Raw genomic sequence first — 16,391 nt, 5'->3', positions numbered from 1 at the left:
TGTTATTATGTCGCTTTCTATTACAGTACTATCACTACTATTATTATTATTTATATTACTGCTATTACTACTATTGCTACTACTAGTAATAATCAACCTTTTCTGCATCACAGGCCCCAGCAGCATCGGCTGCAGACCCAGGGCTCATCCTCTGAGGGAGAACATCCAGGTCAGGAGGCCATGAACCAGGAAGTGATTCAGCACTTCCTGTCCTACCAGCAGCCCGGCCTGTTCTGGAGCCAGGAGGCCGCTCAGCGCCCCAGACAGCACCTGACCTTCCAGGCCCAGCAGCAACTCCACAAACTCCACATCCGAGCGCCGGGCAGCCTGCCTGCACACCCACTCCACAAACAACAGCAGCTCCAAGCCCTGCAGCAAATCCACGATCAGCAGCCAAACGATGGAAAAGCAGAAGGCTCCAACACTCACATCTACCCTGCCTCCTTCTCCTCCCGGGCCTCTCCTCTCTCCCAGCAACAGCAGCAACACTTTAGCTCTCTCTCATCCAAGCCCTCTCTCCCCAGCGCCACCACCACCTCCATGATGCTGCAGCAGATCCAGACCGTCTTTGCCACACAGAACCTGGGCTCCCAGGCCTCGCATCCTGGCATACTGGTTCCTGTGCGGATGCAAACCAATGTGCCATCTTTTGGTAGTGCTATGTACACCAGTGTTAGCCAGCTGTTAGCTCCCCACGGCAGTGCTGGACAAGGCATCGGCGCAGCCAGGCTAGGCTGTGCTGACAACAGCAACATGTCTTCCCCGGTTGGTGTTACAAGTGTCAGCAAGCCACATGGAGGAATTGGCGGAGGTATAAGTGGAACAGGTTTCAACCTATCACAGTTCCTGGGACAGCCCTGGAAGGTTTCGGATTCGCTGCCGGGCCAACGTCTGAACACGGGGATCCCGCTCTCGCTGACATCAGGCACCATCTCCACCACAGACGCCTCGGGGTCTGGCATCGGAGGCAGCAAGCGCATGCTTTCCCCGGCCAGCTCTCTGGAGCTCGTCATGGAGACGAAGCAGCAGAAACGAGTAAAGGAGGAGAGGATGTACGGGCAGATTGTGAAGGAGATGAGTGCCGTGGAGCTGAGTGCTGCTGAAGGCAGCAAGGAGCTCGGCAAGGGGCCGGGAAGAGGTCAGCGAGTCCGTCTGAAGAGCGAAGGCTCCATGGACGACTCGGACAGAATGTCTTCGTCTCCCCCGTTGTGCGAATTCAAGATTGCCATCCCTGTCCGCTCCTCGGCCCCCCACCTCCCCGACATCCCCCCAGCCGAGAGCTTCACTCCCCCTCTCCAGATTGTCACAGACGCCTCCGGGGTTTCGGGTGGTCGGGAGTCACCGGAGGAGCTTGATGTGGACGATTCAATGCCTGAACGCAACTCCAGCCCCGAATCTATGGGCTCCGCTAACGACACATCAGAAACGGACGACATGAAGCAGCCCACGTCCAGTAAACTGCCCGTTAGCATGCTGGTTCAGCTAGCTGCCAACCAGAGCACAGGAGCAGCGGGCGGGTCTCTCTTGGCTGACGTCCAGCAGTTTTTCCAATTCCCCAGCCTGCGCACCATGACCAGCGTCAGCTGGTGTTTCCTAAACTACACCAAACCCAACAGCAGCCAGACGGGCCTGCGCACCTCCGTCTATGCTTCATGGTGTGTGAGCTCGTACAACCCTAACCCTCTGAGCCTCAGCACCAAGGCTGCGCTGGCCCTGCTCAGGTCCAAACAGAGCAGGAACACTGAAATGTACACAACAGCAGCCATGTCGCCACCCAGCTCTGGAAAACTGGTCTCCTCTGTGGCCTGGAAGCTGCGGTTTGATCAGGTACAGTACGCCCTGAAATAAGACACACACAGATACACTATACACATCAACAAAAATACTGTACACATGCATGTGCATATCAACGCACGCTCATCCCAGGGCGTAAAATTCTGCTTTGTTGTGACCCTTGACACCCTTTCTCAGTGACGCCACCGGGGACGAGACTGTGTGACGGTTATGTTTAGGCACCTAAAACAGCTTGGTTAAGGTTAGAGGTCAGGGTTAAATAACAGAAACGTTAACACAGTCTCCGGTGTGAAAGGCAAGTGTGTACACCCTCCATCCATCCACCCCGACCACAACACCCTGACTGACCACAACACCCTGACTGACCACAACACCCTGACTGACCACAACACCCTGACTGACCACAACACCCTGCCTGACCACAATGCCCTGACTGACCACAACACCCTGACTGACCACAACGCCCTGACTGACCACAACACCCTGCCTGACCACAACGCCCTGACTGACCACAACACCCTGACTGACCACAACACCCTGACTGACCACAACACCCTGACTGACCACAACACCCTGACTGACCACAACACCCTGACTGACCACAACACCCTGACTGACCACAACACCCTGACTGACCACAACGCCCTGACTGACCACAACACCCTGCCTGACCACAACGCCCTGACTGACCACAACGCCCTGACTGACCACAACACCCTGACTGACCACAACACCCTGACTGACCACAACACCCTGACTGGCCACTGTTTGATTTCTCCCGTGGCATCGATTTCAGAATGAGCAGTTGCTCTGAGCATCTAATAATGATGGTGATGGGGTCATTGGAATGTTAAAGATGCTAAAGGACAGCTTGTACGTCAATGGTTTCCTGCAGATTCACACGGAAAGAGTTTCATTATTTCTTCTTTCTCCTTGCCCTCCACTCCTCATTCCCTCTCCTTTCTACTCCTCTCCTCTCTCTTTGTTCCTCTCCTCTCCCCCTCTCTGCTCTCCCCTCCTCTCCTCTCTCTCCACTCCTTTCTCTTGTCTCCTCTCTCTCTGTTCCCCTCCTTTCCTCTCCCCTCCCCTCCTCTCCCATCCTTTCTCTCCTCCCCTCATCTCCCCTCCTCTCCTCTCCCCATCTCTGCTCTCCTCTCCTCTCTTCTCTCTCCACTCCCCTCTTCTCCTCCTCATTTCCGTTCTCTCATCTCCTCTCCTCTCTCATCTCCTCTCCTCTCTCTCTCTGTTCCCCTCCTTTCCTCTCCACTCCCCTCCTCTCCTCTCCTGTCTCTCTGTTCTTCTCCTCTCCTCTCCTCTGCACTCCTCTCTCGCTTTGCTCCCCTCCTCTCTCTCCGCTCCACTCTCCTCCTCTCTCCTCTCCCCTTATCTCCTCTCCTCTCCAGTTGAAGCCGGAGCTGATGCCGGTCGATGTCAGTCATTTAGGCAGGAAGATGAAGGGAGTGGTGTCGCGGGAGCGTTCGAAGGAGGAGCAGGTGGAGAAGGAAGTCTCGGCCAAACATCCTTCCTCCGAGCCGACCCGCATCAAGATCTTCGAGGGCGGGTATGTCCAGCAAACACACACGACATCAGTTATGGGTCCAATAAGTGCCCGAACACATCCACACAACCCTAACCCGTATTGGCAAACATATTGTACGTAAGCTACAGAAGAGGATAGCATATTGTTTTGTCACATTTATGGGAGGCACCTTTGCTTATATGAAATCTAAACCTCTTTTAAAGTACACAAAAAGCTGTTTCTGCTGTTAGCCTTTGTTTGATTCACATACTATTATAACGTTTGTTTGATCCTGCTTGGGTTGGGTTCATCACATCAGATAATTATGATCAACACAAACAGGAAAATTATTGAAAGTAAATGAAAGCGATGTTCAACTTTAGTAGTACCTTGGGTTGTGTAGCATCCTCCATGATCAAAACCAGCGATTCTCTGTTTTCTGTTGCTCAGGAAGAGGAGTTTTTTCTCTCTCTCCATTCACTCTGCCACTGTATGGAGGAACAGGTCTACAAATCACACCTTTCCCACATAACCGCTGAAACAATGCAGATTTCGACAGTAATGTGAAAAGAGTCATTCTGCTGAAATGTTTAACTGAATTGCTTTCTGGATTTTACCAAACCAACAAGTGTGTTACACTAAACCCAAAGGTGTTACACTAAACCCACTAAAGGTGTTACACGAAACCCTACCTCTCAGTATCCAAACGCAAATGACCACTGATGACCTTTGTATAAACTGTTTCATGATTAATCGTAAAGCAAAAAAAAACAAAAAAATATATACATTTCCAACCAATTGTTTTGTCGAGGCTTAATTTGTCCATGTGAAAGCCAAGCCACGATGAGCCTGCTGAAGCCATCACAGGAGAACAACTTGAGCTGCCACGCTGTAATTGGATGTCGACTTCCATAATTGCAGCCCTCACTCACTGCCATCTCTTTTATAGCCTGGAAGTGGGATCTGTCATTCATTATTTCTATTGGAATGGCATTTTCATGTGTTGTTTTTTCAACTGTGGCCACCAGAGGATTAATTGTATTTATTTTATTGAGGGGAGTATGTCTTTTTATTTTTATTTGATTAAACTTTTTTAGAACAAGTATATTTTATTCACTTTGTTTTATTTTATGTCACATTGTCGGCTCAACGGGAGCCTGGTGTGTATTTTGAGGCTGTAAAAAGTTTTGTTACAGTCTTTGTTCGCTTTGAAGCCCAAGCAGAGCTGGCCTATATTTCAAATTACAATGGGTTATGAGAGCATATATATATATATATATATATATATATATATATATATTCTACAGTAACATCATGTTTTGATAGTCTTAGAAGAGCTGGATGGAGCGGGCATAAATGCAAATATGCACATGTACCCTCTCTCTCTCTCTCTCTCTCTCACACACACACACACACACACACACACACACACACACACACACACACACACACACACACACACACACAGCTGCACAGCTTGTACAGCTATCTTAGTCAGGACATTCATTGACGTAATGCATTCCCTATAGCGGGTAGGGTCTTGAGTTTGACACATGTGCCCAAGCCCCTAACACTAGCCACCACAACTAACGACCTAAACCTTACCCTAACCCTGACCTAAACCTTACCCTAACCCTGACCTAAACCTTACCCTAACCCTGACCTAAACCTTACCCTAACCCTGACCTAAACCTTACCCTAACCCTGACCTAAACCTTACCCGAACCCTGACCTAAACCTTACTCTAACCCTGACCTAAACATTACTCTAACCCTGACCTAAACCTTACCCTAACCCTGACCTAAACCTTACCCTAACCCTGACCTAAACCTTACCCTAACCCTGACCTAAACCTTACCCTAACCCTGACCTAAACCTTACCCTAACCCTGACCTAAACCTTACTCTAACCCTGACCTAAACCTTACTCTAACCCTGACCTAAACCTTACCCTAACCCTGACCTAAACCTTACCCTTACCCTAACCCTGACCTAAACCATACCCTAACCCTGACCTAAACCTTACCCTAACCCTGACCTAAACCTTACCCTTACTCTAACCCTGACCTAAACCTTACTCTAACCCTGACCTAAACCTTACCCTAACCCTGACCTAAGCCATACCCTAACCCTGACCTAAACCTTACCGTAAACCCTTCAAACCAAGTCTTAACCTTCAAACAGCCCTTTGAAGGTGTGAAAGAAAGTGAGGACCGCCCAAAATGACCTCACTTTCCTAAAATGTCCTCACCTCAAATTGGTTCTCAATAAGATAGCTGTACAAGAACACACACACACACACACACACACACACACACACACACACACACACACACACACACACACACACACACACAGAGTTATTAAATGTAGCAGACAGTGCAGTAATTCTCTGTTGTCCCCAAAGGACAGTTTAGGGGCAGTAAGTGGATAAAAGCATAGAAGCAGACGCAGACACACACACACACACACACACACACACACACACACACACACTGGACCTTGTATAAAACAAGACAAGGTTTCGAGTGAATTGAAGTCTATGAAACAAATCCACAAAGTGGCGTTTTTTGGCAGAGAGCATGAATACATTACCAATGTTATTTTCCCTCGTCGCCTGAGATCCTCACAGGTTCTGAAAGAGATCTGCTTCATGATCTTACCGTGTGCCGTGAAAGAGGAAAAAAAATCATCATCATAACTGGTTTTCATAACTGGCCACAGCTGTGTAAATGTCTCCATTCAGACGCGCGTTCAGAACTAAGTCCCCACTCGGCTGCGGTGCAGTTGAAAGACAAATCTTTGCTGGCTGATGCGGACAGATTGTTTGATGTACCTGATATCTGACCTCCTTAACTCATTGAATGCCATGGACGTCCTTCGACGTCCAATTAAATAGTGACGTAGAATGCCACGGACGTCCTTCGACGTCCAATGCGTTTTTTGACGGTGGGACGTCGATCAAAGCCTTCCGCAGCTCCTGTACAACTATAGTAGCTATTGGAGGTGTATAACCTATTTTACGGACTCATTAGGTGGCGACAGTGCTTGCTCGGTGCAGTCCAGATTAGAGACAGGTCCGAGAAACAGCCTAAAAGCCGTGGATCAAAGACAACCCGATGCATGCTCCCAGAGCCATTTGCTCTGTCGCGGGAGCTGACATTGGCTCCGAACAGGAGTCAATCCGCGCTCACAACTGAGCCCCTCTGTCCCTGTCTGTCTGTCTGTCTGTCTGTATAGTTTCTCCACCCGATTAGCAGACAGGAAAGCAGCCCCTGACGCCAAACCATTCAGCAATCCGGGTTGGCTCTTCCCTGCTGTGGCGCTGAGAGCCGACAGCAGCACACAAACGCAGCACTCCGAAAATATAATGGTTGCGTGAGGCTGTGTGCAGTGTGGGGAGGAGTTTACGGGGGGAGGGGGGGAGGGGGGTGGTGCACGCAGGGCATCACACAACAACTACGTCACTACATCAGAAAATATTATCTTCAGACTCAGTGAATGTGCTTGAAATGCTGCATTTCACAAAAGGCGGATTATCTCAGCTAATAATTTGAAAAGCCTGAAAACGCTGAAAACAACCTATCTTCTCCGGCTCATAACTAAAGAACGGAAAATGGTATCAATAAACTTTTTTTTGCTGATGATACAATAGAGCCAGCTCGTTCTTGTGCGTGTTCGGTGTTTACATAGTAATATCACACAATATTCTGTGGGCCTCGAGAAATCACTGAAAACGCTCTGAAAACTCTGGCACTGGGAGCATCCGTTCTCCAAAAGTGGCTGGCACTGAATGAGTTAAACACATGCTGCCCTGGACTAACCAATCCATGCTCGTCCAATCACTGAAGACCCAATCCCACAATGCACCAGCCGTTTTCACTGTTTTACCAGGGAAAATAACACGTTTTTTTTTATACGGTCGAGAAAGAACCTCTAGTCTGCTGCCAACGGGGCTGCGTGAGTAAGACAAACGGCCACAGACAGTGGTCATTTCCTTCCCTGATAGACACAATTACACAGACATACACTCCATCCTGCTGCCAGGTATCCACTAAGCCTCATTCTGGATAGAAATTAATGTGAGATCGTGAGCTTTAAGCTAATATCTTGTAAAAATAAGATCTGGGAACTGTAATGTAGGAAGACTGTGGTTATCTTTCTCACACAAAAAATGGCAGCATGAGTAGAGAGACAGACCGCCAAACACACAGGATGTTTTTTTTTAATGCGTATACTTCTCCAAACTATGCGGCTGGTGTTTTGGACGCGCTGCGTTTTGAGGCGTTCCAAGCTAAACATCTCTCAACGGGGATCCCACACTCACACACAGTCTGACATCAAATCCATTTCCTTTTCCATTGGGCAAAATTAGACGTGACAGAGGCCTCATATCTCTTTGAGTCAAGGAATCATAGAAAGAAATTCATTTGACTGTCAAACTAACTGCTGCTATCAATGCACAGATCCATCACAGTCTTTCTCTGTGTTCGACTGCTCTCCCCTGCAGGTACAAGTCCAACGAGGACTACGTGTATGTGCGCGGCCGTGGCCGGGGGAAATACATCTGTGAGGAGTGTGGGATCCGCTGTAAGAAGCCCAGCATGCTGAAGAAACACATACGCACGCACACCGACGTCCGGCCCTACGTCTGCAAGTTCTGCAACTTCGCCTTCAAAACCAAAGGTAGGAGGGGGGAAAACTACGTACAGTCAGGGGCATAGCGGCGGGTAAACACAAGTAAACGCAGTTTACCCACCTCTAGGTAGGGGGGGGGGGGGAGTATGTGACGCACGCGGGGACGGACTGTACCATCTGGATCCCTTCGAGGGTGATCATGGGGAAGGTGGAACGCACATGGAATTAAAATGTACAGATTGAGTCACATGTTAAAAGGCAGAAAGTTATAGTATCATTGGAATAGAAATAGAAATGGAAATGGAATAGGCACATGGAAGTGAAGATGTCAAAAATAATCAGATGAAAATTTTTGCTAAGATAAAAGCATTACTCCCTATTTATATTTTTTTAAATCTAGCATGCCTAAGACGTTTGCACAGTAGGCTACAGTACACCAGGTGTACCTAGTAGGGTTCAATAGATATGGATTTCTGAAATCCAATAGTAGTATTTATTTTTATGCTGATAGCTGATATTTTCCCTGGCTCAAGGAAGTAACAAAGGAGGAGTAATACACCAAAGTAAAAGTTAAAACGATGATTTATGTGGGGTACGGTGGTGCAGTTGTAAGCGCTGTCGCCTCACAGCTCGAAGGTCCTGGGTTCGATTCCCACCTGGGACGCTGTGAACGCTGAAGGAATGCGTGCCCGTCCGCATGTCCTCGAGTGCCCACCGTCCGGGTGGGGTCGTCAAAAGGGCCTTTCTGTGTGGAGTTTGCATGTTCTCCCCGTGCCTCCCGGGAGTTTCCTTCATATAGGAACCCCTTCACCAAGAGAAATTGATCAAATAACTAACTAAATGAATAAATACATACATACATAAATGAAGCATTCAAGAACATGTTATTTTATGATTGGTTTTCCAGCCTGTATTTCTGTAGCTGTGGTCAGGAGGAGGAGGAGCCTCCATCACATCAGAGATGGACGATATCTGAGAGCTAAAAGGAAATGAAATGACATATCTTCTAACCAATATATTGATCTAAACCTAGCATGGTATCTATGGAAGTTCAGAAGAGGCTTAGTGATTTAGTCATTAAATCATATTATATATAAATGACATATAATTTTTGAAATTATAATTTTGTGGTAAAACCAGACAGCACGCTCTCTCTGTATCTCCCATTTCTTTATGCCCCTTCTTCTCTCTCTCTCCCTCTCTGTCTGTGTGTGTGTGTGTGTGTGTGTGTGTGTGTGTGTGTGTGTGTCTCTCTCTCTCTCTGTGTCTCTCTGTCTCTCTCTCTCTCTGTCTCTCTCTCCCTCTGTTGATGGGTTATACAGCCAAACAAGCTCCCCTTTCCAGTAAGACTAGTCGAGGGTCATTAACTGGGTTACGTGTGTGTGTGTGTGTGTGTGTGTGTGTGTGTGTGTGTATGTGTGTGTGTGTGTGTGTGTGTGTGTGTGTGTGTGCTCGCGTGCGTGCGTGCGTGCGTGCGTGCGTGTGTGTGTGTGTGTGTGTGTGTGTGTGTGTGTGTGCACGCGTGCGTGCGTGCGTGCGTGTGTGTGTATGTGTGTGTGTGTGTGTGTGTGTGTGTGTGTGTGTGTGTGCACGCGTGCGTGCGTGCGTGCGTGCGTGTGTGTGTGTGTGTGTGTGTGTGTGTGTGTGTGTGATTTGTAGGAAACCTGACCAAGCACATGAAGTCCAAGGCTCATATGAAGAAGTGTCTGGAATTGGGAGTCTCTGTGTCTTCTGTGGAGGACAATGAGGCAGACGAAGCAGGTAGGAAACGTGCACACACACACACACACACACACACACACACACACACACACACACACACACACACGCACACACATACACATACACATACACATACACATACACATACGCACACACTAATGTATCCATGTAATCATATACGCATAAACTCTCTCTCTCTCTCTGTGAGTCTTTCTGTCAATCTATTTCCCTCTTCACTGACACTACATTGCCAAAGACACACACACACACACACACACACACACACACACACACACACACACACACACACACACACACACACACACACACACACACACACCAGGAGCCGCAGTACAGCCTGCTATCTTGTTGGGAGCTGGCTGCAGTGTGTCTCACTGGGTGCGGTCATAAAGAGGGACAATTAGCATAATGGAAAGCAGAGGTGGCCATGACAGCCAGCGCTCATGTCAAACAACCACACTAAACACAAACCGCCATAAAAAAAAAACACAGCCAAACAGCCGTCCGCCATCTTAAGTCTGTCATTATATCAAAAATATTCACATGAACATACATGGCTTACACAGGAAACACGCCGCATCTCTAGGCGCTGTACGCCACAAATCACCAGTTTAATTTCCCATAAAATACTCAGAAATAGCAACAAATTGCTTATTTGTCAGCCTTTAGCTTACGATCGCTGGTACAGTTTCAAGCCAGTCAACATCATTGGAAAGCTGGAAATGATTGGCTGAGATGTTGTGGGCTGAGCTAAATCTTATTCTCCATATAATATTCACACTTAGCAGCAATATAGTTAGCTGTCCCACGGTGCTGTAATTGCTAGTGCAATTTTGTTTCTTAACAGGCTGTGTCAAGGTAGCAGGGACAGTTTTTGATGCCTATTGTACTGCAGGTTAATATATGATGATGGTGGAAAATATTGGGTGAGATTGATGCAGTGCACCAAGGTGCACTGTCAGGCTACTGGAGATTTTGAGAGTAAGTTTAGCTACTGGAGAGTCAGTTGACAGCCGGAACAGGGACGGCACCCGGGTAGCAGTATGGGTTAGCTCCACAGCCTGCGTCTTCCGTGAGGAAGAAGCCCAAAAACCCACGAGAGGCCTTTTAGGAGGGCCATTCAAGCCGCAAGTGGAGACTGCAGTGCCACCAAGTACTGGTACTGCATGGTGTCCACTAAGATACCATCACCTCGGAATGAGATGTTTGGAGCGGGGGAGTCTGGTGCAGAGCACAGGTCGTAGACCTGGTGAGACGAGGGAGGAGCCCGGCCGGGTGGCAACCCACAGAGCCCGGTCCCTCTACGTACCAGAGCCCTCTCCCTCCCCCGGTCCCGGCAGAGTAGTTCCGGAGCAGCGGATTGAGTGGCCCTGACCGCATGACCACCTTCGACCCTCCCTATAGGGCTGACCGTGGGTAGCTACTGGGACGTAAGTTGGGGCTTGGCCAGCCCCGGCTGGGTCACCTGGGCGAGGGTGTATGATGTTGCGAGACCCGAAACATCCTATGACCCCAGGGTACATCACTGAGGATACGTCCCAGTTATGCATCCATGCGATGTTTTTTTTCTTTCTTTATTAGCTGGATAGGTAGCGTTAGCCGTGGCTAGTTGGTTGCTCTGCTAAATTAGCCTCAGTTACCTAGCTAACAGTTTGTTCAGGTTAACTGAGATGGCTCTTCTCAAGCTACAACTTAGTGGTTTAGTTTAGGGACAGAGGATTGTTTTTTGCTCATGATAGTCTTTTCTTTAACTCTTGAGACAGACAGTAGTGAAAGTCTCAACAGACATATCTTCTTGGGATCACTTCAGTGTGAATTGTTGCTCCTAAAAACCTCTTAGGAGAATAGATAATGGGGGAGAGCTCATCATTGTATCAAGTATTCAAGTGCATTCATGCCTTGCTATTGTTCCTTAAAAGCATGAGGAGCACTATAGTTGTAGGTTAGATCTCAAATGTATAACTTCTTGAGATCATTTCAGTCAGAATTGTTGCTCCTAAAAACTGCTGAGTAGATTAGATGAGATAAATGGTGAGATCTCATCGTATCTTTTCAACTTCATTCATGCCTTGCTATGGTTCCTTAAAGATGCACCAGGGACAGTTTAGTGTGTCACAGTGACCTACATCTGGAAACCAATCTACATTAAAAAAATACCTTGACTTACTATGGCACTCTCAGATCTACACCCACACAAGAACAGTCTTTTCCTGTAGCCTAGCTTTATCTTTCCATTTCTTTTCCTCATGTTATATATAGACATTATGCTAGTACAAAGTGTGCAGTCTCACGTTGTCAGAACCACCGTCGACATCATCAAGCTTCCAGTGACGGAGGATCTGAATCGAATGTCTCAAATGGAAGGCGGCGCCCAGGCAGAGTCCCCCGGGACGGAAGTGACGTTATACACACCGTGTCATATAGGTGGTGCCTCCCATGTTACAGTCCGGCAAGGAAACACGTTCGGGAACACCGTGAAGCGAGAAGTGACAAAAGGAGCGACCAAAAAGTAGCGATAGGCTGTCTTGCAGGAAGAATGAGTGGGCAAGATCATTGAATTGCTGCGTTACAGAAAGTGCAACACGTAGATGCTCTCAAGGACGTGTTTGTTGCAGTTGTGCCGGAGTCTATTTAGCTGATACACACATTACGAATGCACCGCCCACGAGGTCCCTGGTTGGTCAATTCATATGTCTGTCACAGATCTTTTTTTTTGTCTTGAAGGGGGGCAGGGGGGGGGGGGGGGGGGGCTTGGAGATTGGAAGTCAGTCTGAGAGCATCATATAAATACCTACTGTACACTGTAAACGTAGCGCTATGCATAATGCACACATCAGCCATCTCAACTATTTGTCAGCGAGCTCCTGTAGGTTTTCAGAATAGAGCAGGACTGTAATGGTGGTTGAACCTACCAATGTAGAATAGAGTATAGAGTCTACCCTATTCTCAGTAGACTAACTTAGAAAATTATGTTTGGTTACCTGTAGAGTTTATTAGCATCACCCCGCAGACCGTACAGTATGTCACCAAATTCAATTTGACTTTAAAGTCCCTGGAAACCAGACATATCTTTTTATTATTTAGCATTTTGAGTTCATCACATCACAGGAACCTATGTTAATAAGCCACCAGCCAAATTTGAACGATGATGAACGTCGCAAAGTATATAAATTTACGTTTGACAGTCATGGCAAAAGTCATGAGAATCAATTAGAATTTAGAGTGTATTTTCTCCCGCGGACTGTGTGGGCGTGTCCCATCTGCAGCAGGTCTTTTCCTCTCTCTCTCTCTCGGAGGAGACCTCTCTCTCCGTTAACGGAGAGAGAGAGAGAGAGAAGGAGAGAGAGAGAAGGAAAGAGAAATGGAGTGTGTGTGTGTGTGTGTGTTCGCGCGTTGCTCGGCAAACACACTCGCCGCTCCGCTGCGAGTGCACAGCGCTACTGTGTGTGTGTCAATGTGTGTGTGCGCGCATGCGTGTGTGTGATTCAATTAAACCTTATGACGTGATAAGATCATACATTTTAGCACCGCGCGCTCCGCTCTCTTCAATGAGGAAATGGAAATCCAGACCTTGTAGAAAAGTGTCGATTTTTGGGGTTAGGGTTGAAAGTAATTCTCTCTCTTTTCTGAGGCACACAATTACTCACATAAGACCCTAAATTTAATAGTTATAAGGTTTTTGTGGATTTTGGTTTCCAGGGACTTTAAGGATTTTAGTTGAATAATGTCTAAGAGGATTTTTCTCTCTCTCTCTCTCCCTCCCTCAGTCTCGACCCCTGGCGGGTGTGTTGGCTCGGCTTCAGTGTTTAATAAGCACATACGCACACAGAGGGTTTGGGAGAGTGAGAATTACAGTAAATCAATCAGTCAGTCAGTCGCTCAGACATAAACAGTTGTGGTTTGTGAAAAACGGTTGTATATAAGAGACTAACTGGAAAAGTAGTCCAGTGTTAGTGGATCTGATTTCCGCACATAGAAGTCGGCTAAATGCAATTTATTAACTCAAATGGGGCTACTGGTCCACACTCGCTGCATCTGGAAGAAGTCACGAGCAAAGCCAAAACAAAATCGATGAGAAAAAAAGAGAAGTTTAGAGAAAAGAGAAGTTTAAAAGAGTGGAAGATAAAATAAACATGAGAAGTTGATTTCTGGCCAGCCAAACTCCCCAAATAAGTCTCAAAATCCTTCTCCCTCCATCAACTTTGACTTCTTACTGCTCAGTCAGAGCAAGAAACCTTTCATTTATCCACATCTTAACATTCACTGTTTTCACTCTCACCATTTTACCAGCCAATCAACGGGATTTTTACAAGAGAATAGTCATCCAAATGAGGCTTGGTTAGCCGCCAATGCGGCTGCTTGAGGAGAGTCACTCAGCAGCTACTGTACAATAAGACTTTGGGCTGGTGGCCATACTGCAGAAACCGTGTTGAGGGCTTTGTCTCAAGTTTCTTTTCTTTCTATATTGTCTTTGTCGTTTTATGAGTGTGAGCTGCTGGGAGAAGGTTCTGGTGCTGTTACACTGCTGCTTTTCTCTGACCACTTATTAATACAAACCATTTCATTGTTCTCTTTTGCTTCTACTTCTCCTTCACCCCCCCCCCCCTTTCTCCCCCTTCTTTCCTTTCCTTCCTTCCCTTTGTCTTTTCCATTGCTTCCATCTTCTTCTTCTTCCTCTTCTAGACATCGGAGAGGAGGGCCAGAGGGCTTCTGGGAAGGGTCCGGGAGGCATCATGGCAGACCACCAGTTCTCAGACGCCGACGACTCGGAGGAAGACGGCGACGAGTTGGACGACGAAGACGATGAAGAGGACTATGACGACGGCGACTCCACCCCTAAGACGCGCTCGCGCTCCACCAGCCCGCAGCCTTACGCCCTCCCCTCCCTGTCCATCACGGCCATCGCTGCCTCCCACCCACATCTCTCTCATCACTCGGCCTCCGACTTCCTCAGCAACAAGCCTCCGTTGTTTGGCTACTTCACCACCGTGCCAAGTATCCGGATCACGCCGCAGGGTGACCACGCCCCCAGCGAGGAGGCGGAGAGGGAGCGCTGCCAGCCGGCGTACCAGCGAACGCTACAGGCTAGCAGGCTGCTAGTCCCGCCCTCCTCATCCTCCATGGACGAAGACCTCTCTGTCCCTTCCCCGGACCTCTCCTCACCTTCCTCCCGCCTCTCCTCGCCCTCCGGCTCCCCCTCGCCCATCTCTCCTTCCTCCTCGCCCTCGTCCCGCCGGTACCTCTCCCCACGTCGGGACGTGTCGCCGCGGGCCGGACGACACCTCTCGCCCCGGCGGGACATCTCGCCGCTGCGCCACATTTCTCCAAAGAGGGACCTGGGGGCAGTGGGGGGATACCGGCGGGACCTCTCCCCAAGGAGGGAGCTCTGTTCTCGGGGACACCTCTCGCCTCTCTCCCCTCTCTCCCGGCCCACCTCGCCGTCAGGGAGGGACTACAAGCGGGACCTGTCACCGCGAGGCCGCCACAGGGGCATGATCCGGCCCGTCTCCCCTCGCCGAGGGCTGCACCAACACCTCCACCACCCAAGGTGAGTCAAAAGGAGGATGGACTGATTCTGATTTCTCTCAAGAAAGTTTCAGCTGGTTTCTGATGTTGTGACTTGTTATGCATTTCACTCCAAACGCTGCCAACAATCCAAGTTAATAGATAAACATTTGAAATGAACTTTGCCTGATCTGTGTGTTTGCTTGCAGCCACCAGGCAGGCCAGCAGAGCGGAGCGCGGGGCCTGAGGCCGGGCCACCACGTGGGGCCGCTGGGCCAGGGAGAGCTGGGCCCTCTGGGACACCGCAGAGTCAGTGGCGGAGCAGAGATGGAGACGGTAAGAGTCCAATAAAACCCCAACATCTGAAACTTTGGCTTCTTTTCTAGTATTGTATTCTATTCTTGTTTCTCCCAGTTTTCGCTGTTAAAACTGCATGGAAACAATTTGAGTAAAAAACCCCATTGCAGAACCAATCCAGAGTCTTTAGGGTGGCCCTTCATACAGAAGGGGCGGAGACATGCAGAGGTCATGTGCTTGTAAACAGATCAAACAGAATCAAATAATGTAACGTTGGTCGGGATTTAAAAAGCTCTCTGTGTGTTACAAAGTCATTGCTGTATCTGACAAATCCATCTTGCCACGCTCCAATCTATTGGTTTGAATCTGAACCACCAGTGGATCACACCAATCAGCATCCTCTGAGGCAGCTACGGGCGGGCTTTGGTATTATGCCAGCGAGAAGCGAGACGATAGACATGATATAGACGGATGGTTCATCCAATCACCTGCCAGGTATTTTTTCAAAGTGCCTGCCCTTTGAAACAGTTTCCCGAGCGACTCGTTCCCAGATGGTTATGTGAAAACAAACCATCTGGCAGCGTCAGGTTAGGCTAATGGGGGAGAGTGTCATTTCCGGTACCTTTTCAAAGGGGCGTAGGTTTGTTAGCCGCCATTCTCACCACCGTTCAAACTACTAGTTTTGAGGAGAAGTTCCCAGACGATTGGTAGGTGGACATCTCCAACTGTCTAGGAGCCGAGACTAGGGAGAGAAAGCAGAGAGAGGAGAGAGTCTGGCAGACAACAAAGAAACATGAGGGAATGAACAGCGTCAGATATAGAGCACTAGAGAGAGAGAGAGAGAGAGAGAGAGAGAGAGAGAGAGAGAGAGAGAGTGTGTGTGTGTGTGTGTGTGT

General features: G+C 48.4%; 1 protein-coding gene across 1 annotated transcript in view; it reads left to right on the top strand.

Moving 5' to 3' along the window:
• The window catches only part of hivep2a (HIVEP zinc finger 2a), a gene marked incomplete at its 5' end in the record, with an annotated part of 28,075 nt that overhangs the window by 8,318 nt on the left and 3,366 nt on the right, over positions 1-16,391 (top strand). The window contains 6 exons of the mRNA XM_083643760.1: positions 114-1,827; positions 3,198-3,355; positions 7,823-7,998; positions 9,610-9,711; positions 14,377-15,241; positions 15,408-15,534. Coding sequence (XP_083499886.1) covers positions 114-1,827; positions 3,198-3,355; positions 7,823-7,998; positions 9,610-9,711; positions 14,377-15,241; positions 15,408-15,534 — 3,142 coding nt within the window. The remainder of the gene's footprint in view (positions 1-113; positions 1,828-3,197; positions 3,356-7,822; positions 7,999-9,609; positions 9,712-14,376; positions 15,242-15,407; positions 15,535-16,391) is intronic.

The sequence above is a fragment of the Poromitra crassiceps genome (genome assembly GCF_964638095.1).
Source record: "Poromitra crassiceps genome assembly, chromosome: 9".
Classification (NCBI taxonomy): Eukaryota; Metazoa; Chordata; class Actinopteri; order Beryciformes; family Melamphaidae; genus Poromitra; species Poromitra crassiceps.
This window is presented reverse-complemented; position numbering and strand designations above follow the sequence as displayed.